We start from the raw sequence: 24698 nt of genomic DNA, 5'->3' as shown, positions 1-24698 counted from the left end.
CTTCTTATTTTCCCCATATTTATCATCGGTGGCTCTATATTATTTGACAAAACATCAAATGGCCACTTTTGTGAGCTGGAATGCAACAATCACCGGACCCTGGTCGGAGGCAAACTCATCCAATCTGACTGGAAATGCAAGTCTTGGGCACTCTGTAGACAAGACATTTGAAAAGATGCAGCGGATCCAAATGATTGTCCTTCCTTGTCTCCTTATCTTCGTGGTTGTATTGGGTATTGCTGGGAACTCGATTGCACTGTGGCACATCGCACGATTGAAGAAAGTTTCATCAGCAACTGATGTCTTCCTGCTTGACCTAACCATCACCAACGTCTTGGTTATCCTGGCTTCTATATTTTTCCTTATCCAATTTATCCCAGAATGTGTGCTCGTGAAGCCATTTCTTGATGCCCATATTATTTTGAGTTTAATCAACATTTATGGCAATCCACCCTTCATGACCTGCATTGCTATTGACCAATATATCGCTGTTGTGCATCCTATTAGGTCTCGTGCCTGGAGAAGACCCCGATACTATGTCATCCTGTCCATTGCGATTTGGCTGTCAGTACTGGCCATGAGCCTAGTGACCTTCTTCATGTTAAGAACCAACGTAGCTGATGACGTTTCATGCAAGGTTAAGCCCTTAGTGTTGAGACCATGGCAAATCTTCAAGCTATTTTCTGAAGTTACATTCGTTGCCATCCCATTGCTGATCCTGTTAATCTGCTATGCCCTGACAACAAAGAAACTGATAGAAGTGGGAGCTGGGAAGGAATCCATGGAGCTTATGAAGAAGAAAGTGCTGAAGACCATTGTGGGAATCCTGGCTCTTCTCTTTTTCTTCTTTGCATCATATCACATCCCCGAAATATACTTTGTGAGTAAGGACCTGCTAAATCCTTCACATGAAGTCTCAGTTTTTTACTTGTGCCATGTTAAGAATTACACCTGGGCCCTCACCTCCTTCACCGCCTTCCTTAATCCCTTGCTGTACATTTTCAGATCCCAGAACTTTCAGTGGAGACCACGCTGCTGCACTGTTTAACATGCTGAAAAGCGTGACCATAATTCTGATATTGACAGAATTTGGGTTACAGTGTAAAATCTCAACCTTTTCTTTCCCACAGTGACTTGGAGAGAATGTGCTGAAAGTAAAGTCATCCGTACCAACCTTGATTGTATCTACTGAGGAAATAATGTATCAAAGAAAGTAGACTGAAATCGTCTGTGGTGCAATTTTTCCAAACTTAGCCTGTATGTCTATCTAGATGTAATTTGTGCATATTATCAATGTAATTTACTCAATACTTGTTATTTGTCCATTTATTTACTCCTCTGTCTACGTATCTATCTTTCTGCCTGCTGATCCCTAACACTATCTTTTATCTCTCTGTTTATTTATTTCTATCAGTCATGTTCTATCTTTCTATCTATGTGTGTTTATGTATCCATCTATCACCTATCTCATAATCATTCTATCATTGTCAACGTATTCCTGTACCTCGAGATACCGATATCTCTTTATATATTTATCCATCTATATTTCGCTATATACCTCTGTCTATCTCTCTATCTGTCTCCATCTTTCTTTCTCTTTATCTATCTCTTTCCTTATACATCCCTATCTATCACTATTTCAATCTAACATTACATATCCAGGTATCTATATCTATAATAAAAAAAACAAGAAATGCTGGAAGTACTCAGCAGGTCTGGCATCATCTGTGGAGAGAGAAGCAGAGTTAACCTTTCAGGTCAGTGACCCTTCTTCAGAACTAGCAGATATTAGAAATCTGAAAGGTTCTAAGCAAGTAACACGGGGGTGGGCCAAGAGATAACAAAGGAGAAGGTGTAAATAGGACAAGGTCACAGAGAATAACCGACCAGAAAGTCAAGGAGTAAAGGCGAACAATATGTTCATGGTGTGTTGAAAGACAAAGCATTAGTACAGATAGGGTGTTAATGGACTGAAAACTGATCAGCCACAAGCACAAACTTGAAAAAACAGTAGGTAGGCAAACTGAACAAACTAAGATAAAATAAAATAAAATAAAATAAACACAAAAAATATAAAAAAAGAAGAAAAAACTAAAAATAAACGTAAAACGGGGTGCTTTGAAATGATTAAAATCAATGTTCTGTCCGGGAGGCGGTAGCGTGCCTAATCGGTAAATGAGATGCTGTTCCTCGAGCTTGCGTTGATGTTCACTGGAACACTGCAGCAATCCCAGGACAGATTTGTGAGCATGAGAGCACGGGGAGTGTTGAATTGGCAAGCAACAGGAAGCTCACGGTCGTGCTTTTGGACTGAGCGGATGTGCATCTTCCCCTCCCTTCCCCTGTCAGCATTCCAAAGGGATCATTTCCTCTGTGACACCCTGGTCCACTCCTCCATTACCCCCACCACCTTGTCCCCTTCCCACGGCACCTTCCCCTGCAATCACAGGAGGTGTAATACCTGCCCATTTACCTCCTCTCTCCTCACTATCCCAAGCCCCAAACACACTTTTCAGGGGAAGCAGCGATTTACTTGTACTTCTTTCAATGTAGTATACTGTATTCGCTGCTCACAATGTGGTCTCCTCTACATTGGGGACACCAAACACAGACTGGGTGACAGCTTTGCGGAACACCTCCGCTCAATCCGAAAGAATGACCCCGAACTTCCAGTTACTTGCCATTTCAACACTTCCCCCTGCTCTCAAGCACTCATATCTCTGTCCTGGGATTGCTGCAGTGTTCCAGTGAGCATCAACGCAAGCTCGAGGAACAGCATCACATTTACCGATTAGGCACACTACAGCCTGCTGGACTGAACATTGAGTTCAATAATTTCAGAGCATGACAGGCCCCCCATTTTACTTTTATTTTTTAGTTATTTTTCTTTTTAAAAAATTTTTTGTGTTTATTTTCTTTTATTTCATCTTAGTTTGTTCAGCTTGCCTATCCACTGTTTTATTTTCATGTTTGTGCTTGTGGCTGTTCAGTTTGCAGCCCATTAACATCCTATCTGTACCAATGATTTGTTTTTCAACACACCATTGACATTTTTTTTGCCTTTGCTGCATGACCTTCTGGTCGGTTATTCTCTGTGACCTTGTCCTATCTACACCTTCTCCTTTGTTATCTCTTGGCCCACCCCCGTGTTACTTGCTTAAAGCCTTTCAGATTTCTAATATATGCCAGTTCTGAAGAAGGGTCACTGACCTGAAAGGTTAACTCTGCTTCTCTCTCCACAGATGCTGCCAGACCTGCTGAGTATTTCCAGAATTTCTTGCTTTTATTTCAGACTTCCTGCAATATTTTGCTTTTATCTATATCTATATCTGCTCTTCTGCATCTCTCTCGGCCTCATCATTTACATTTCTCTCTCCCCCTCTATGTGTCACTTCGCCTGCCTCTATCTGTTACTATTTCTATCACTGCATCTCTCAATCATTTAAACAGTTTATTTGTCTCTTCAACTGCAATTCTAGCTGTTTCTCTATCTATCATCATCGATCCCTGGTATAAATATACTAAATGTCCTCTGCACCTTTTTCAATACCAGTGATAGTGAGTTTGCTGACTAAAACTTCAGAGATTCAAATTTAGTTTAATAATCATTCTCCTTTAAGACACACATTTAAACCTACCTCTTTGACCAAGTGTTTTGGTCATCTGCCCTACTATCTCCTTCTGTCGCGCAGTGCCTAATTTTGCTTTGTAATGTCACTGTGAAGCTATGTGGACTGTTCCCCCACCCCCCCCCCCCCCACCCCCACCCCCGGTTGGAGTCATTATACAAGTGCAAGTTGTTGTTTTTGATATTATAAATTCAACATTAATTTTGATGTTGATGAAACGCTGATGAAAATTCAAAACTAAATAGTGGCGGGTTAGAATAAATGTAACTTACGCAGATTGTAACCGATTATATTCAGGGTAAGACACAATGTGGCGTAGTGTGAGGTAGGGTGATGGGGGACAATTAGAGCGAGGGCAAAGGCCGACAGAATCTATCAGCTGAGCCTCCCATATGGTTTTCCACCCTTGTGCGAGCCTGGCTGTGAGGACCATGAATAGATTAGAAGCGCACATTGGGATTTATTTTACTGATTCACGGGATATTCTTGCTTCAGCATGTTACCCGTCACCTTAACTGGCATTTCACATCGAGAACCAAGACTGAGTGAAGTGCTCAGTTGGAGCAAGTTGGAGAGCAGGGAGCTCTGAATCAGGCATGCAGGAAAAAAATCTGTTCCCATTTTGAAGTACATTCTATGATAATTTCAATATAACGTTATGTCGAAGCTGACAACCAAGATTAAGATTGTCAGTCGGACTGGCAGTGTGGCGCATTTGCACGTACCGGAAGCTAGATATATTAATGCACAGGGCCCTGTTCTTTGCAGACAGAAAGAACATGTACACACATTGCGCCTGTTTCAGCTGCACAAAATAACTGGTAGCTTTTCTTTTTTCGTACTTCAGTGCAATGCTTTGACGAATCAGAGTCAAGTTGCCTGGTTTCAATTGCAAACAAAGCTTGGCAGTTAACTGTTGGTCACCAGAAACTGGTGCATTCTCCATGGCAGCGTCTCTACCAATCAGAGTTCACTTGCCAACCAATCAGCACTGACTTCCTATACAGTATAAATTTGTTGTTTTCCCTTACGTGTTCTTGTGGGTTGTCCTGATGAGTGCAAGATGAAAAGCTTTGACAACATGACCCTTTTTTCAGCAATAACAAACGATTGTAACATTTTGTTTTTATGTCAGTATTTATAGCTAAACAGCAAGAGTTAAAACACCTTGGAAAGCAGAGAAGACTGCATGTTTCTAACAAAGGAGGTTATCAGTAATGTTCTTAAGCTGGAATAGAGTTAGATGGCTATGGGAGAATTGGGCCAATGACATGCCAAAATAATTAAGTCCCCACTTGAAACTCGTACAATCTACCTTCGGTTCAACATAATGTTTTGGTTTAACATTATTAGCATTTCTAGGTAAATAGCCAGAGTGAGGGAATTTTTTGGAAGCAGACAATTTGAGGTGAATCCAACATTGGAGATCCCCTGCTGCAGAGTTGGAGAAGCAAAACCGAGGAGCTGCAGGGCCACCTTTGGCGAGAGGGTGTACAGTCTGACACGTTTACAGAGGCAGTTTCCTTTATAAATGTAGAGATGGGAATTTAAATTGGGAGAAGTTGGCACAAAGTGTGCAAGGATGGAAGGTTCTTATGATGCTTGAGATCGATATATTATGGATTCACAGCTTTTTATTGCAAAGTTTCATGAGGAAAACTGCAGGACAACACTTAGATTGAAAAGAGAAGCCTCAAAGAACAGCTCACACAACACAAGTCATTTAGATAAAAGCAAAATACTGCAGACGCTGGAAATCTGGAATAAAAATAAGAAATGCTGGAAATACTCAGCAGGGCTGGCAGCATCTGTAGACAGTGAAACAGAGTTAATGTTTCAGGTCAGTGACTTCTTCAGATTCGGATAACCTCCGTCTCCTCAAGCTATGCTTTGCAAACACGGAATGATTTGTCAAAGCGCAGCCACTAATGTAAATGTTGGAATCCGGCTCTCATTTTACAGCACCTCTGCCTGTGCAGCACTCTCTCGGTACTAGCACTTGAAAATCGACCTAGATTGCGGGTTTGATGATAGAACCGCTTGACTCCGAGTGGAGAATCAATACGACTCGGACAAACTGACACTAAACTATAGATGAAATAGGGGCAAGAAAGCAAGGTGGAAAAATTGAGTCGTGAGAAGGATTACTCATCAAACAAGCTTTTCCGTGGAGCCCTTGCCAGGTTATGAGGGAGGTGTAAGAAAACCCTCGCCAGACCCACATGAAGTATTCAGCCTTTGAATGCTTGGAGGCTTCAGAGGGAAATAACAAATGCAATGCTTCATTCGGTTTGGCAACATGTTAGCAAAGATCATATAGGGTACCAGTATAAAATTCCGGGCTAAAGAGGTCAAGGGGCAAAGTAACTTATTGTCAGATGATAGAATGGGATGAGACTAAATAAGAGTGTCACCCTAAAGAAAACACTGTACAATTACAAAAAGGATGTCTCCTCTCCAGATCTGCTTTTATAATTGTTCCTTTAAGAATTGAATTACAGAAAGGCAAAGTTTGGCATATGCGTGAATAAATGAACTGTCTTTACACCAACCTAATGCCGCTTTTCTTTGCAATGTCAAGCAAATTAAACATCACTAAAGAGACCTGGGTGGAGTGTTGGGATTTTCGCTGGGCATTCTCTTCTCAGTCGTGTATAAAGCGGAATCGGGATGTGGATAGCTTGCTAAAAAGATGAGAGATGAAGAGATATAGGTTAATACTGGTGCAGAAGGAAACCGTCATAAATCTAGAGAGATAGAACAAAGAACAGTACAGCACAGGAACAGGCCATTCGGCCCTCCAAGCCTGCGCCGATCTTGATGCCTGCCTAAACTAACACCTTCTGCACTCCCAGGGCCCATATCCCTCTATTCATTTCCTATTCATATATTTGTCAAGATGTCTCTTAAACGTCGCTATCGTATCTGCTTCCACCACCTCCCCTGGCAGCAAGTTCCAGGCACTCACCACCCTCTGTGTAAAAAGCTTGCCTCGCACATCCCCTCTAAACTTTGCCCCTCGCACCTTAAACTTATGTCCCCTAGTAACTGACTCTTCCACCCAGGGAAAAAGCTTCTGACTATCCACTCTGTCCATGCCGCTCATAACTTTGTAAACCTCTATCATGTCGCCCCTCCACCTCCGTCGTTCCAGTGAAAACAATCCGAGTTTTTCCAACCTCTCCTCATAGCTAATGCCCTCCAGACCAGGCAACATCCTGGTAAACCTCTTCTGTGCCCTCTCCAAAGCCTCCACGTCCTTCTGGTAGTGTGGTGACCAGAATTGCACGTAATATTCTAAGTGTGACCTAACTAAAGTTCTGTACAGCTGCAACATGACTTGCCAATTTTTATACTCTATGCCCCGACCAATGAAGGCAAGCATGCCGTATGCCTTCTTGACTACCTTATCCACCTGCGTTGCCACTTTCAGTGACCTGTGGACCTGTACGCCCAGATCTCTCTGCCTGTTAATACTCCTAAGAGTTCTGCCATTTACTGTATACCGCCCACCTGCATTAGACCTTCCAAAATGCATTACCTCACATTTGTCCAGATTAAACTCCATCTGCCATTTCTCCGCCCAAGTCTCCAACCGATCTGTATCCTGCTGTATCCTCTGACAATCCTCATCACTATCCGCAACTCCACCAACCTTTGTGTCATCCGCAAATGTACTAGTCAGACCAGCTACATTTTCCTCCAAATCATTTATATATACTACAAACAGCAAAGGTCCCAGCACTGATCCCTGCGAAACACCACTAGTCACATCCCTCCATTCAGAAAAACACCCATCCACTGTTACCCTCTGTCTTCTGTGACAGAGCCAGTTCTGTATCCATCTTGCCGGCTCACCTCTGATCCCATGTGATTTCACCTTTTGCACCAGTCTGCCATGCGGGACCTTGTCAAAGGCTTTACTAAAGTCCATAAAGACAACATCCACCACCCTTCCCTCATCAATCATCTTTGTCACTTCCTCAAAAAACTCAATCAACTTAGTAAGATACGACCTCCCCTTCACAAAACCATGCTGTCTCTCGCTAATAAGCTCGTTTGTTTCCAAATGGGAGTAAATCCTGTCCCGAAGAATCCTCTCTAATAGTTTCCCTACCACTGACGTAAGGCTCACCAGCCTATAATTTCCTGGATTATCCTTACCACCCTTCTTAAACAAAGGAACAACATTGGCTATTCTCCAATCCTCTGGGACCTCACCTGTAGCCAATGAGGATGCAAAGATTTCTGTCAAGACCCCAGCAATTTCTTCCCTTGCCTCCCTCAGTATTATAGGGTAGATCCCATCAGGCCCTGGGGACTTATCTACCTTAATGCTTTGCAAGACACCCAACACCTCCTCCTTTTTGATAATGAGATGACTGAGACTATGTGCACTCCCTTCCCTAGGCTCATCATCCACCAAGTCCTTCTCTTTGGTGAATACGGATGCAAAGTACTCATTTAGCACCTCACCCATTTCCTCTGGCTCCCATAGATTCCCATCTCTGTCCTTGAGTGGGCCAACCCTTTCCCTGGTTACCCTCTTGCTCTTTATATATGTATAAAAAGCCTTTGGATTTTCCTTAATCCTGTTTGCCAATGACTTTTCATGACCCCTTTTAGCCCTCCTAACTCCTTGCAGAATATACCTATATATTGTATACTGAATGGCAGATAGATGCATAGATAAATATTGATAGATAACTAGATCAAAAGGACCGATGTTTGTTTGCAGTTCGTTTTGAAAATATGGAAAAGACTCAGTGTCACCATCAGGGTATGGAAATCTCAGTGTGTCCTGACACCTGATTACTGCACGATGAGACTGGGCACCAGGATCTGTAATAATATTATAGAGGGAGTGAGACAAGAGTTGGAAATGACTGTGTAATGACCCCCTGGGTAGGATAGGGGATAATGTTTGTTATATAATATTATTAATATTGTTATATAACATTATTATACAATGTTTGGGTTGGTTTGGGCTGTAATGGATGCCAATATCCAGGGTTAGGCTGATAACTGGAAAGTAGCATTCACACACCACAAGTGCCAGACAATGGCCATCTCAAACAAGAGAGAAGCTAACCATCTCCCCTTGACACTCAATGGAATTATGATCGCTGAATTCCCCACTATCAACATCCTGGGGGCTACCATTGACCAATAAATGAACTGGACCAGTCACATAAATGCTATGGCTGAAAGGGCCAGGTCAGAGGCTGGGCATTCTGCGGCGAGTAACTCACCTCATTTCTCCCCAAAGCCTGTCCATCATCTACAAGGCACAATTCAGGAGTGTGATGGAATATTCTCCACTTGCCTGGATGGGTGCAGCTCCAGCAATGCTCAAGAAGCTCTACATCATCCAGGAAAAAGCAGCCCGCTTGATTGACATCCCATCCACCACATTCAACATTCACTCCCTCCAACACCAATGCACAGGGGCAGCAGTGTGTATCATCGATGAGATGCACTGCAGCAACTCACCAAGTTTCCTTAGACAGCACCTTCTAAACCTGCGACCTCTGCCAACTAGAAGGACAAGGGCAGCAGGTGCATGGGAACACCAACACCTGCAAGGTCCGCTCCCAGCCATGCACCATCCTGATTTGGAACTATATCGGCCTTTCCTTCATTGTTGCTGGGTCAAAATTCAAGAACCCCCTTCCTTACAGCACTGTGGGTGTACCTACACCCCAAGGACTGCAGCAGTTCAAGAGGGCAGCTCACTACCACCTTCTCAAGGGCAATTAGTGATGGGCAATAAATGCTGGCCTAGCCAGTGATACAAAAATGCCCTGAATGAAAAAAAAATCTCCTAAAAGAAGGGCGTGCAGTTTCTGACCCACTACACTACCCATTAGACAGAGGAGTCTTCACCTCTGCTGTCTCGTGATGGATTCAATCCCTGGCCTCAGAGGGTAAGAGGTCAGTGTCTGATCTACTGCCGATACCAATCCCAGTCAGAGTGAGGTGAATTCATCCCCTCCACATGCACTGGATTAGAACCCAGGTCAATACTGGAATTCCATTCTGATGCATGTCAGGAAGACCATCCAATGTCAGATTTGGGGGAAGCTTGAAGACGAGCAGAATAAATGCACCAACCACAGTTCAGAAACTATAAAAGATCGTCGATCTTTGTCTGCATTCGGTTACAATTTCAGCAAGACCGTTAACATTAAAAATACAAGTTATGAACCCCCAGACCAATTTAAAAGATTTACACAACAAGGTTTCACATTTTAAGACTTTATTATAAGAGTGAAACTAAAAGAAATCCCCACTTGCTAAATTGTACTTTGTAAGTAGCTGATACTCCCAATTACAAAGAAAGATATTTATTTATTAATTAAAATACTTGATAAACTCACACTGCACTTATAAATTACACAGTCTCTTTTGATGGCTAAGTCTTTGTGGTTAAATGTCCCAAGTTCCTCCCAGTTGCAATGGGTTAGATCTCCCAGACTCTTCAAAATCAATGTCCTCTTTGCTCACTTTTATGAGCACCTCCGTCACGCCCATGAATGAGGTGATCCTGTCTGGTCTTTATTCTCTGCAAACGTCAACTTTTGGAACATGTTCAAGTCTTCCTTTCTCACAGTCTTTAGCTGTATCAGGCTCCTCTAAGAGTAGGGGTTCCCCCCCCCTCCCCCTACCTTACTCTCCCTTGTGGCTGCCGCTGCCAGTTGACCATCTTTTGCACAGCCAGTCCACCTTCAGAGAATCTGTTCAATTTATCTGGAATCAAAAGTCAATAGCTCATTGTCATTTTCCAACATTCAAATTCCAGAAGATTGGCTTCAGTAGAGCCACCCGGGTTTTTAATTTTTTCCAGATGTTAACAGTCGTCATGCACATTAGCATCTTCACAATCACTGACTCCTTGTTTATGATCGAAAGTACTGGGAGGGTGAAACCCGTTGTTCGGCAAGTGCTATACACCTGCAGTCTCTGTTTTGCAAGACAAAATCTTTGATCTGCGTTCTTTGTTGCCCTGGTAAAGAAGATTTCAGTCTTGTCTTTAAGCAGAGGTGATGTGAGGCCACCTGACTTCTCTGACTCCATCTTAAACTTTTAAAATTCATAAGCTTTTTCTTAAAAATACATAATCTTGTTACAAAGTCCAGCATTCATAACTATGTCCCCTTTGAAAGGCTCGTAAAGGACTACCTAAACATTCTCCCTTGTCGCTGGCATTTGTATTCAAGCTGGCTGTCTACAGTTAAGCAAGCTCATCTGTAACTCCACACCGATAGTCCTAGATTTCAGCACGGTCTAGGAGTAAGGGTCTGTTTACTTGATTCTAAAAGAGCAAGTTTGAGATGGAGAGAAAGGTGAGTGGAACGTTGAGCAGCTAAAGAGGAATGGGCAGGTTGAATTGAGGTAAATATCATGGTCAGTGTGAGAGAGCAGGTATGGGTTAGCAGGTGGGCGGCACAGTGGCGCAGTGGTTAGCACCGCAGCCTCACAGCTCCAGGGACCCGGGTTTGATTCCGGGTACTGCCTGTGTGGAGTTTGCAAGTTCTCCCTGTGTCTGCATGGGTTTTCTCCGGGTGCTCCGGTTTCCTCCCACATGCCAAAGACTTGCAGGTTGGTAGGCAAATTGGCCATTATAAATTGTCACTAGTATAGGTAGGTGGTAGGGAAATATAGGGACAGGTGGGGATGTGGTAGGAATATGGGATTAGTGTAGGATTAGTATAAATGGGTGGTTGATGTTCGGCACAGACTCGGTGGGCCGAAGGGCCTGTTTCAGTGCTGTATCTCTAATCTAAAGATGGCTGATTACAGAGCGAGAATGGGGAGCACAGAGCAGGGAAATGGAAGGAAGAGCGGGGAGGGAGAGTAGAACGCTGCAATGGGGGAGTAGAGATATGCAATGGGGAGTAGAGGGTTGGAATGGGGGAGTAGAGAGTTGGAATGAGGGAGGGGATTCTGGGGATGAATGGGGTGCCATTTCCATTTTGGCGCTTCCTGTTCTGCCCAGTAATGACAGGCTGAAAATTCAACAGCAAGTTAGGGGTGACTGTGAGTAAGTGAAACTTGGATGCCAGGGAAACGAGAAATTCCCATAAGCAGAGTAATAAATAGCAAGAATGAGGGGAACACCTGGATCAACTGAGATCGAAAAAGGGGAGAACGGGTAGCGAGTCAATACATCGCAGAGAGGTACAAAGACTGGATAGAGATAGGCAAGGAGAGTGAAATACATTCATGCTGAGGCAAAAAAAAATGGAAGAGGAGGACAGCGAGAGGGCAGAAACAGGAAAAGATAGTTGAGCAAATGTGCAGCGAGAACAAGACAGAGAGAGAGAGAGCGAGGTTGGAGAGTGCGGGGAATAGAAATGGAGAGAAAATGAAATTCGTGAAATGGAGATGAGCAGAATGAATAACCAAAAAGGAGAGAAGCGGCAAGAAAGACACAAGGGAAATAGAGAGAGAAAGACGTACATGAGGGGTGATGAGGTTCTGACAGCTTCACTTTCAGTGGTTGGATTTCATTTTCCATCTTGCCAAAGCAAAATCTGCTGTCGCAAAAAGTTGACCAACCATCACATTCGCAGATCCGATGTAGACTGTGATCAGATGGATATGATGAGAGAGACCTAGCCACAGTGAATAGGAAAGCTCAGTTTTGAAGGGATAAAGTGACTCCAGTCAATACACAGATATTTGTCTGCAAGAGTGGGAAAAGAACATACAAGTCAATGTACAGAAAATTTCCTGAGGGAGAGGGGACTGTGGGCAGCAGTCAGTGTAAAAATATCATTCTGAAGCACAGGGTCTGGGAGACACCAGTCAGTGTACAGATATCTCCCTGAGAGAGAGGGACTGAGTGACACCAGTCAGTGTACAGATATCACCCTGAGAGAGAGGGACTGAGTGACACCAGTCAGTGTACAGATATCACCCTGAGAGAGGGACTGGGAGACACCAGTCAGTGTACAGATATTTCCCAGTGGGAAACAGATAGAGAGACACCCGTGTACAGACAAGTCCCTGGGGAAGAAAGATTATGAGACACCAGTCAATGTACAGATATCTCCATGAGGGAGAGGGACTGAGGGACACCAGCCACTGTACAGATATAATAAAAGCAAAATACTGCGGATGCTGGAAATCTGAAATAAAAACAAGAAATGCTGGAACCACTCAGCAGGTCTGGCAGCATCTGTGGAAAGAGAAGCAGAGTTAACGTTTCGGGTCAGTGACCCTTCATCGGAACTGTACAGATATCACCCTGAGGGAGAGGGGACTGAGAGACAGCAGTCAGTGTACAGATATCTCCATGAGAGGCAGAGAGGTCAATTACCGGGGGGCACAGATTTAAGGTGATTGTTGGAAGGATTAGAGGGGGCATGAGGAAAAACCTTATCACCCAGAGGGTGGTGGTGTGTCTGGAATTCACTACCCGGATCCATGGTGGAGACAGAAACCCTCAACTCATTTAAAAGTTACCTGGACATGCACTTGAAGTGCTGTAACCTGCAAGGCTATGGACCAGGTGCTGGAAGGTAGGATTCGATTGGGTGGCTAGATTTCTTTCGCTGGCACAGAAACGATTGGCTGAATAGTCTCATTCTGTACCGTAACGTTTCTATGGTTATATGGTTCGATTTCTCAGCCATGTCCCCACTTGCCCATTACATTAAGATCCACCTGACGGAATTGAGCATTATCAACAGTCTTATATATTTCCACAAATCTTTGCATCATCATCAAATGTGCAGATTGTTCCTCCAGAAAGTAACTCCAGATCCTTGACAAAAATAGTGAAGAGCGACGGTTGCAAGACCTGCAGAACACCACTGGTGAATGATCTCCAAACATGTTCACATCCATCTCCAATTGCTATTTTGCCTAGGTGATGCCAGCCAGATCTCAATCCAGCTCGATATCACCTTTAATAGAAAGGCTTCCATGCCACAGAGAAATCTCTTGTGTGGTACCTCATTAAAAGTATTTTTGGAAGTCTAAGTAGACTGGCCTTCCCTTGCACACCATCATCGTACCCTTTTCAAAGATGCATAAAGTATAAGTAGATTTATAAGACATGACCTTTTCGTGAAGCCATGTTGAGTTTCCCTAATATGTCCCTTTATATACAAGTAATCATAAATCGCATGCTTAATGATTCCATTAAGCAGCTTTGCTATTACAGACAGAAAACTAGTGGACCTTTAGCTAGGCAGGTCTGGCATATGACTGCTTTTTTTTCTTCAGAAGTTGCGTATTAAATCAGCTTCCTCCCAATTTACTGGAAACATTCCAGAGTTCAGTGAACTACAGCAATACTGACTATGGCTCACACATCAGACATTGCATCTCACTGAGGACCCTTCCGGGTGGGTATATTCTCTATCTATTTCGAAGTTCTAGTTCCAGCTAAAACAATATTTGTAGACAGGTGGATGGATAGAATGATAGATTCATAGATGCTATACAAATGGCATGTTGCTAAAAAAAAACAGAAGGACAATAAGTGATTTTGAATAGAAATACATCTCTGTTTGCAGTTCGTGTTGAGAACATGGAAAACGCTGAGAGTCATTATCAGGCCATGGAAATCATAGTGTTTACTGACAAATGATCAGTTACACATTGAGACTGAAGATCAGGGGGTATAATAATACAAAGGGTAGGGGGCGAGAAGGTGGAAATCTCAGTTTGTAATGACATTGAATCTAACGCAGGAAGAGCCTGGGGGTCCAAACCGCAATGGCATTACTGGGATGGTCAGCAGATGGAAGACTCAGTGTGTACTGACACCAGATCTATGTGAATTGTTTGCCTGTAAATGCAGAATTTCAATCCCTCTGCCTGATGCTGGATTTGTCCCAGCAACTCGGAGAGTAAAAGGTCAGATTCTAACCCTCTGCCCAAACCAGTTACCCAGGAGAAAGAGAACTTCTGCAGCAGGATTTAACCCCAGGTCGCAGGGGTGAGTGGACAATATGCCACCATGTCCACCAATACTGGGATTACATTGGGATTGACATCAGTAATCCCATCCCATGTGGGAGTAGGGAGGAGCCTGAGGCTTACATGTCATGGACGGGCACAGTAATTACACAAACTGAAGGTCAGGAACTATAAAAAGGCTGCCAATCCTACCAGTTGGACGTTGGTTGAAGGACTGACTGAAGCGTTTCACTTGTCACTTGCTCTTCTACTCAGGCCGACTCTCCACACTAATAACCGGCCCGTTTGTGAATCCACATCGATATTTCCTCACTGTGGCACAGTCTCCGGGTAAGCATACAATTGCATACCGCGATTAAGGGAGAGTGGAGATGAGTGGTAGTTTCAGCAGTTGAACAGGCAGAGCCAGTTTGAACATAGACAAAAGTTACTGCCAACGAGAGGGACTGGGGTGAGCGAGCAGAGAGTGGTGATTGTTGAGGGATGGCTGTGTAGAGAGCGGGTATGTGTAAGTGGGTATCGATGAGTGGAGAGTTTGAATGGGTGGATGGAAAGGGCGATCGTAGACAGAGAGCGTGGATGGAGTGCAGAGGGCGGTGATGTGAGAGTAAAGAGCGGTGATGGGCTAGCAGGGAGCGATGATGGATGAGTAGAGAGCAGCGATGGGTGGGTAGAAAGCAGCAAAGGCTGGGTGAAGGGCAGGAATGGGAGTTTTGTGAGCAGATATGGGTGTCGGACAATTTATATTCGGTGCCTTCTGTTCTCTGCAGCAAGTTTCAACTGAAATTTAACAGAATGGCACATGTAGGGATGATTGGGATCAGTCAATTCTGGTTACTGTTGTTAAATAGAAATGCCCATAGATTGAGAATGATAGACGTAGAGAATGAGACAGTACCTTCGATAAATAGAAACAAAAACAGAGAAAAAGGGTGAGCACAGATAGAGAGAAAATTAATCAGAGGTTCAAAAATATAGCAGAGAAAGTGAACGGGAAAGTAACTTTGTGAAATTGTTAGAGATTGAAAAACATGGATGGAGTGCAGCCAGAGGGACAGTGAGCAAACAGAGGTAGTAAAAGTTAAATTAGCAGGCAATTTTTAGAAAGAATAAGATGGAGAAAGTGAGAGACGGAGAGAGGAGAAGCCGGGGTGGAGGTGATGGTGTAAGAAGAGAACACCAGATATCAAAGACAGAAATGGATGGGTCAAAGAGTTGGAAAAAGAGACGCGAACAGATAATTTGTGGAGACAGGAAAGCAGAGAAACCGAGACACAGACGAGGGGAGTGAGGTTAGAGAGGGAGAAACAAAGGGCAAAGAGGGAGTAAGGAAGACACGGGCAGATACAGAGAGACACAAGAGAGTGAGAGGTTCTGAAATCTTTTCAGAGCTTGGGTTGACTTTGCGATTTTGTGACAGCAAACTCCAGCTTTGTGAGCAGTTGTTAATCCTTTAACATTCGCAATTCCTGTGAGGACTCTGAGGAGCTGGAAAGCGATAGAGTGACTAAGTGAACATGGGGCGTTTAAAAATATGGAGTGTCACAAGCAAGGCAGATAAAGGGCTATCAGATGGAAAAATAGTGAAATGAAAAGGCAGAGTCTGACACAGCGAGGCTGCATTTGAGCTTGGGGAATAACGATCAGCGTTGAAGGAGTGAGAGTTCCCATTCAGTGCACAGATATGTCCCTGAAGGTCAGCGACTGAGATATACCAGTCAATATGCAGGTTTGTTGATGATACAAAGATAGGTGGGAAATTAAGTTGTGAGGAGGACACAGAGAGTCTGTAAAGGGATTCAGTTAGGTTACGTGAGTCGCAGATGGAGTATAATGTAGGAAAATCTGAGGTTATCCGCTTTGGTAGGAAGAATAGAAAAACAAAATGTTATTTAAATGGGGTGAGGCTGCAGAACGCTGGGTACAGAGACATCTGGGTGTCCTTGTACATGAATCACAAAAAGTCAGCACGTAGGTGAGGCAAGTGGTTAGGAAGACAAATTGCATATTGGCCTTCATTGTAAGGCAGATGCTGCACGAAAGTCAGGATGTCTTGCTACAACTGTACAGGACTCCGGTGAGATCACACCTACAGTACTGCACACATTTTTGGCCTCCATATTTAAGGAGGGATATACTTGCATTGGAGGTAGTTCAGCAAAGGTTCACTAAGTAGCATTCTGGGGTGAAGGGGCTTGTCTTATGAGGAAGGTTTGAACAGGCTGGGCCTAGACTCATTGGAGCTTAGAAGAATGTGAGATGATCTTATTGAAACATACAAGATTCAGAGGAGGCTTAAGTTTGCAGGTTAGATGCTTCGAAGATGTTTCCCTCTTGGGTGAATATAAAACTGGGGACACAGTTTCATAAAAAGGGGTCTCACATTTAATACTGAAATGAGGGCGAATGACTTCTCTCGGAGGGTCGTTAATCTTTGGCCTTCTCTACCCCAGAGAGCAGTGGAGGCTGAAACATTGAATACGTCAAAGACTGACTTCAACAGAGCTTTAATCTGCTAGTGAGATAAGGTTTATAGGGTGCAGGCAGGAAAGTGGTTTAAGGTCACAATAAGATCAGCCATGATCTTATTGAATGGTAGAGCATACTCGAGGGGATGAATGGCCTACTGCTTCTCCTATTTCTTATGTTCTTGCGTTCTTCCTGAGAGAGAGAGAAACTCAAAGGTACTGGTCGTTGAGAGAGTGCACTGGCAGTGCGAGCATCCAACTGGTGGAGAGATATCTCGCTGAGGGAGAGGGACTGAAAGACACCGGTCAGTGTACAGATATCTCCCTGAGGGAGAGGGACTGAGAGACACCAGTCAGTGTACAGATATCTCCCTGAGGGAGAGGGACTGAGAGACACCAGTCAGTGTACATATATCTCCCTGAGAGAGAGGGACTGAGAGACACCAGTCAGTGTGCTGATATCTTTCTGATGGTGAGGGGCTGAGAGGCACCAGTCAGTGGACAGATATCTCCCTGAGAGAGAGGGACTGAGAGACACCAGTCAGTGTGCTGATATCTTTCTGATGGTGAGGGACTGAGAGACACCAGTCAGTGTACAGATATCTCCCTGGGGGAGAGGGACTGAGAGAGACCAGTCAGTGGACAGATATCTCCCTGAGAGAGAGGGACTGAGAGACACCAGTCAGTGTACAGATATCTCCCTGAGAGAGAGGGACTGAGAGACACCAGTCAGTGTACAGATATCTCCCTGAGGGAGAGGGACTGAGAGACACCAGTCAGTGTACAGATATCTCCCTGAAGGAGAGGGACTGAGAGACACCAGTCAGTGTACAGATATCTCCCTGAGGGAGAGGGACTGAGAGACACCAGTCAGTGTGCTGATATCTTTCTGATGGTGAGGGGCTGAGAGGCACCAGTCAGTGTACAGATATCTCCGCGAAGGAGAGGGACTGAGACGCAGCAGTCAGTGTGCAGATAACTCCCTGAGAGAGGAGGGGACTGAGAGACATCAGTCAGTGTACAGATATCACTGTGAGGGAGAGAGACTGAGAGACACAAGTCAATTACAGATATCACTTTGAGGCAGAGGGACTGAGTGAAACCAGTCAGTTACAGATATCACTGTGAGGGACAGGGGACTAAGACACACCAGTCGGCATACAGATATCTCCCTGAGAGAGAGGGACTGAGAGACACCAGTCAGTGTGCAGATATCTCCCCTAGGGAGAGGGGACTGAGAGACACCAGTCAGTGTACAGATATCTCCCTGAGGGAGAGGGACTGAGAGACACCAGTCAGTGTGCAGATATCTCCCTGTGGGAGAGGGGACTGAGAGACACCAGTCAGTGTGCAGATATCTCCCTGAGGGAGAGGGGACTGAGAGACACCAGTCAGTGTACAGATATCTCCCTGAGGGAGAGGGGACTGAGAGGCACCAGTCAGTGTACAGATATCACCCTGAGGGAGAGGGGACTGAGAGACACCAGACAGTGTACAGATATCTCCCTGAGAGAGAGGGGACTGAGAGACACCAGTCAGTGTACAGATATCACCCTGAGGGAGAGGTGACTGGCAGACACCAGTCAGTGTACAGATATCTCCCTGAGGGAGAGGGGACTGAGAGACACCAGTCAGTGTACAGATATCTCCCTGAGGGAGAGGGGACTGAGAGGCACCAGTCAGTGTACAGATATCACCCTGAGGGAGAGGTGACTGGCAGACACCAGTCAGTGTACAGATATCTCCCTGAGGGAGAGGGGACTGAGAGACACCAGTCAGTGTACAGATATCACCCTGAGGGAGAGGTGACTGGCAGACACCAGTCAGTGTACAGATATCTCCCTGAGGGAGAGGGGACTGAGAGAAACCAGTCAGTGTACAGATATCTCCCTGAGGGAGAGGTGACTGGCAGACACCAGTCAGTGTACAGATATCACCCTGAGGGAGAGGTGACTGGCAGACACCAGTCAGTGTACAGATATCACCCTGAGGGAGAGGTGACTGGCAGACACCAGTCAGTGTACAGATATCACGCTGAGGGAGAGGTGACTGGCAGACACCAGTCAGTGTGCAGATATCTCCCTGAGGGAGAGGGGACTGAGAGACACCGGTCAGTGTACAGATATCTCCCTGAGAGAGAGGGGACTGAGAGACACCAGTCAGTGTACAGATATCACCCTGAGGGCGAGGGGACTGAGAGACACCAGTCAGTGTACAGATATCACCCTGAAGGAGAGGGACTGAGAGACACCAGTCAGTGTACAGATATCACCCTGAAGGAGAGGGACTGAGAGACATCAGTCAGTGTACAGATATCTCCCTGAGAGAGAGGGGACTGAGTGACACCAGTCAGTGTACAGATATCTCCCTGAGAGAGAGGGACTGAGAGATACCAGTCAGTGTACAGATATCTCCCTGAGAGAGAGGGGACTGAGAGACACCAGTCAGTGTACAGATATCTCCCTGAGAGAGAGGTGACTGAGTGACACCAGTCAGTGTACAGATATCTCCCTGAGAGAGAGGGACTGAGAGACACCAGTCAGTGTACAGATATCTCCCTGAGGGAGAGGGGACTGAGAGACACCAGTCAGTGTACAGATATCTCCCTGAGAGAGAGGTGACTGAGTGACACCAGTCAGTGTACAGATATCTCCCTGAGAGAGAGGGGACTGAGAGACACCAGTCAGTGTACAGATATCTCCCTGAGAGAGAGGGACTGAGAGACACCAGTCAGTGTACAGATATTTCCCTGAGTTAGAAGGACAAAGAGACAATTGCCAGTGTGCAGGCCTCTCCCTGATGGATGGATGGCAGTGATATCAGTCAGTGTTTAGCTATCTCCCTGACTGCAGAACTAAGAGAGATATCAGCCAAGATACAGATAGATCCTTGAGGCAGGGGACTGACATAGTAGTCAATAGACAGATATATCACGAAGGGAGTTATGCTATTTGACACTGGAACAGCTATCTCACCTTTTGATACATAGCGTGGCAGCATTTTCCATACTTCAATAGCGTTCTCCATATCTGCCCATTTTCAGGCTTCATAGTCCGATGTGATCTTTGCACTTCTGCATCCCGTTACGGTAGAAATCCCTTGTCCTTATGCTTTCCACTGGTTTCAGATGAGAACTTCACCCAATCTGATGCAATGAGATAGGAATATTATCTTGGAGTCCCAGTTCATTCCTTCAATAATCAATAACCTGATAGTGCGGTCGCAAGTGCTGTTGGATAATACATATTGAGGTTTCCCCACGTTTTACATTGGTTTTTCTTATTGTTTCACATAGCATCAAATGGCTACGATTGTGAGCTGGAATACAACAGTCACCAGATCCTGGTCGGAGCTCAACTCAACCAATCAGACGGGAAATTCTAGTCTTTGGCCCTCGATGGACAGCGCCAATCATGCCAACTTCATGATGGACTTGATTTCCTTTCCCATTCTCCTTGGCCCACTCATTGTATTGGCTATTACTGGAAACTCAATTGCACTCTGGCACATCATCCGAATGAAGAGGTTCTCATCACCAACTGATATCCTCCTGCTTGACTTAACCATCATCAACATCTTGCTCATCCTGTCTTCTACAATCAACATTCTGCAAATTACACAAACATATAACTCATCGAAGTCACTCAGCTACTTCAGTAATATCATCGGTCTAATCAACCTGTATGGCAGTCCACCCTTCATGACCTGCATTGCTATTGATCAATACATTGCTGTTGTCCACCCGATCAGGTCTCATGTGTGGAGAAAGCCCCGATATTATATTGTTCTTTCCATGGCAACTTGGCTGGTATTACTTGCCCTGAGCCTGGTGGTAGTTTTCTTCACACATGTCATGGTAAAGAGTTTATTTTATTGCAAGACTCTGGTTTCAGTGTGGAAAACGAACATAGTACTTTTGCTCTGCCTCGAATTGTTGACATTTATCATCCCATTCCTAATCCTATTGATCTGCTATGCCCTGACTGCAAAGAAACTGATTAAAGTGGGATCTGGAAAGGAATCCATGGAATTGATGACGAAGAAAGTGATGAGAACCATCTGGGCGATTCTGGCTCTTCTCCTTTTCTGTTTTGCCCCATTTCATATCACTGAAATGTACTTTATGTTGAAGAATCTGCTGGGACCCTCGGGGGAAATCACAAGTTGGTATGTTTGTGAAATGCGGGCATATATCTGGGTCCTCACTGCCCTCAGTTCCGTCCTCAATCCCCTCATCTACATTTTCAGATCCCAAAATTTTCAGTGGAAGGTATGTTGCTGTTGTGTGTAGCACGTCACTAAAATGTGACCCGGTGACATTGCAATAAATTCCCTCACCCCGCATTCGCAAGAATCTCATTTCCAATGCAGACTCTCACTTACCATTTCCCAACACCGAGTTGCAAAGAGGAGTATGATGAAGAAAAAGCCACGAGGGGCACCATATGTAGGAAATGGTGCGTAAAGCAAAGGGAGGTTCTGTAAATCAGAGATGGTGAAATTGGGTTGGTTGTGTTGACTGTCAGCGAGCATTTGTCTATCCACCTCTCGTCAATTTGCCGTTAATTACCTGTTTATCTATCTACATATCTGTCTGTGTATCTATCTATCTTTATCTCTCAATATATGCGTACCTATCTCTGTATCTGTATATCTTTACACATGTTGATGTATCTGTCTACCTTTAGCTATGTTTACCTCACCTAAAAATTGTGCAGAAGATGCATTACCTACTTTCAAGCCTTACTTTGAGTCCTCACAAATTTCGTACTCGTTTCCCTCACCATTTCCCGCTGTGGATTGCTACGTTAACAACTAACACTCAATTTTGCAATTCTGTTACTGTGGCTGACTGGGTGGCTTCCCTGAGAAAGAAAAAAAAATACTTTTCTCCAGCGCCTTTCACCACCTCAAAGGGGTCCCAAAGCACTTTGCAGTCAATGCAGTACTTTTGAAGCATAGTCGCTGTTGCACTGCAGGGAGTGCAGCAGTGCCAATTCATGCAAAGCAAGCTCCCGTTGTCAGCAATATAATAATGACTAGGTAATCTGTTACAGTGCCATTGATTTATACATAAGCATTGTCTGTCCAGGGGATTACTACCATGCCCTCCTTCGAAACTGTGCCTTAGGATCTTTTACATCCACCTGAGGGAACAGACTGCTCTTGCTTTTAAGGTCTCATCTGAAAGACGGATCCTCCCGCAGTCATGCCAGTCTGGATTTTTGTTCTCAATCCTCTGCAAAGGGACTTGAACCAGCACAATTATGATTTAGAGCTGAGATGCTACCAACTAAGCCATGGCTGACACCAGCTGAACCTCGCCATCTCTTATCTGCAGCCATCTTGTGTAATTAAAACACTTGCACTCATCAATTGAAGGTTGGCAACGCCAAAACCAATTTTATACTGAATATCAAAAGTCCGGAGTGACCCTTGAAATGTTTTACCTCATGGATGTTGACATATGGTAACGTTTTCCGAGATTCCATGCCACCAGTGGATCTTCCCATCCAGCTGCACAGGCTAAATCTAATATGAGATTAAATGATCTACTGACGTTATATTTGAAGACCATGAAATTTAAGGCATGGGAGGAGATGGCTGGTGGGGCAGGGGGCGGGGTTTATGGTCATGGTGGTATGTGCAGAGGAGTCGATAGGAAGACATAAATCTTTTGTGGAGGTTGGCAGGGGGGTGCGGGGGGGGGTGGTGTGGGGAGGGGAGTTTGAGTGGGGTGGGGGGGGGAATAGCTTTCAATTTGTTTTGGGGCTCTCGTTGCATCGAGTCTCCACCCATATTCCACAACTGGAAAATTCAGACTGGGCGGAGCGGGTATGTCCTGTCTTCACTTTCTTCCATTTTAGTGGATCAGTGAGATTAGTTTGGGATTGGTACAGGGCTATGGGGCATGTGCGGGCAATGGGATTAGTTTAGCAATGCTATAGAACTATGGGGAGAGAACGGGTTGAGGGATTAGTTTAAGATTATTACAGAGTTTGAGAGGGAATAGAGGAATTAGTTTGTGGTTGGCATGGCGCTATGGAGGGAGTTAGTGGGATTAGTTTATGATTGGCACAGGACTATGGGAATTGGGTAGTGGGATTAGTTTGGGATTGACATGGGGATATGGCGAAATCAGAAATGCCCCTTGGGTGAGATGTCGTGGGAACGATTTGGGATTGATGCAGACTTATGTGGAGAGAGGGAGCATTGGGAGTAGTTTTGATTCAATATAGAGCTATAGAGAGAGCGTGTTTAGTAGAATTAGGGTGGAATTAAGACAGGGCTATGGAGACAGAATGGTCAGCAGCATATAGGGCTATAGGAATAGAATGGACTGTGAGATTAGGGCTATGGGAAGAGAGCAGGGACAGTGGAATTAGTTTCGGATTAATAGAGGACGATGGGGAGAGAGTGGGGCTGTGGGTTAGTTTGAGTTTATTACAGGACTACGTGGAGAGTAGGGACAGTGGAATTAGATTGGGATTAATGTTGTGTTTGAGGAGAGAGCAAGCAGTATCACACAAGGTGACACTGAAATAAGTGATTAAGATTTGAATGAAAGGTTTCCATTTATGCTGTTTATATTCTAATACCTGTTGAGTGATATAACCTAGTTTGTCTATATAGATACTTGCATATGTTCAAAGTATACAGTTCTTTGATTAGCTTCTTTTCAAAGAGAAACACGACCAGGATGTCAACATGGATGCTAATTCTTATTATATGCTTCTTTAATGATCGGTTGGAGTTTGCTATGGAATGCTATTAGAATCAATGAATGTTGTATTTATAACATCGCTAATTAATAAAATTTGCCTTTTTATGTCAAAGAGACCATCTCTGTCATTCAAAAAAGTCACAATCTATTCACCCAAACAAATTGGAAAACCTTCTTTGTCTCGCAAAAGCTTATATTTATCTATCATCTTTAATAAAACTTCACAAAGTGCTTCACAGGGGCAATATTAAACATCAAGTGACATAAGAAGGTTTCAGGACAACTTCCCAAAAGGTTGGTCAAAGATGGAGGTTCTAAGGAGCATCGTAATACAGGAGAGAGAGGTAGGGAGGTGGATAAGTTAACAAAGGGAATTCCAAAATGTAAGACCTTGGGAGCTGAAACCATGGCCGCCAATGGTAGAGCGATTAATACAGGAGATGTACAAAAGGTCAGAACTGCAGGAGTGCAAAGATCACGGAAGGTGATTGAACCGGAGGACATTAAATCAGGGATTTGAAACAAGGATAAGAATTTTCAAATCGATGAGTTGCTCAACTGTGAGCCAATGTAGGTCAGCGAGCACAGCGATGATGGGAGAATGGGATTTGGTGCGAGTTGAGAATGAGCAGAAAAGGTTTGAATGAGGTCAAGTTTATGAATGGTGGCATATGGGAGGCGGGTCAGGAGAGCATTGGAATAGTCGGGGCTAGAGGTAAGGAAAGCATGGATGAGGGTTTCAGCAGCAGACGCGCTGAGGCTGGGACAGAGTTAGCCGATGTTACAGAGGTGGAAGTCGGCAGTCTTGCTGATGGTATGGATGTCTTTTTGCAAACCCAACTGAAGGTCAATTACAATGTAAAGAATGGCAGCAATCCCGTTCAGCCTCAGCTAGTTACCAGAGAGAGGGATGGAGTCAATGACTAGGGAATGGAGTTTGTG

At 44.5% G+C, this 24698-nt stretch overlaps 1 protein-coding gene across 1 annotated transcript; it reads left to right on the top strand.

Annotated features, from left to right (window-relative positions):
• Positions 1-58: 58 nt before the first annotated feature.
• LOC137348665 (lysophosphatidic acid receptor 6-like) lies at positions 59-20416 on the top strand. The gene is made up of 5 exons (XM_068013923.1): positions 59-884; positions 1006-1101; positions 13507-13587; positions 14820-14894; positions 20328-20416. Exons 1-5 carry the CDS (start codon positions 59-61, stop codon positions 20414-20416), a joined length of 1167 nt encoding a protein of 388 aa, XP_067870024.1.
• Positions 20417-24698: the final 4282 nt, after the last annotated feature.

This window comes from Heterodontus francisci, chromosome 34 (genome assembly GCF_036365525.1).
Source record: "Heterodontus francisci isolate sHetFra1 chromosome 34, sHetFra1.hap1, whole genome shotgun sequence".
Taxonomy (NCBI): Eukaryota; Metazoa; Chordata; class Chondrichthyes; order Heterodontiformes; family Heterodontidae; genus Heterodontus; species Heterodontus francisci.
Note: the sequence above shows the minus strand (reverse complement) of the source record. Positions and strands in the feature narration are given on the sequence as shown.

Excerpts from the sequence above, each read along its gene's own strand:
- LOC137348665 (XM_068013923.1), top strand. The coding sequence starts at position 59 with ATGGCCACTTTTGTGAGCTGGAATGCAACAATCACCGGACCCTGGTCG. Across the intron at positions 885-1,005 it reads CCCCGAAATATACTTTGTGA|ATCCCAGAACTTTCAGTGGA; the intron begins GTAAGGACCTGC and ends GTACATTTTCAG. Across the intron at positions 14,895-20,327 it reads CACTGTGGCACAGTCTCCGG|CATCAAATGGCTACGATTGT; the intron begins GTAAGCATACAA and ends TGTTTCACATAG.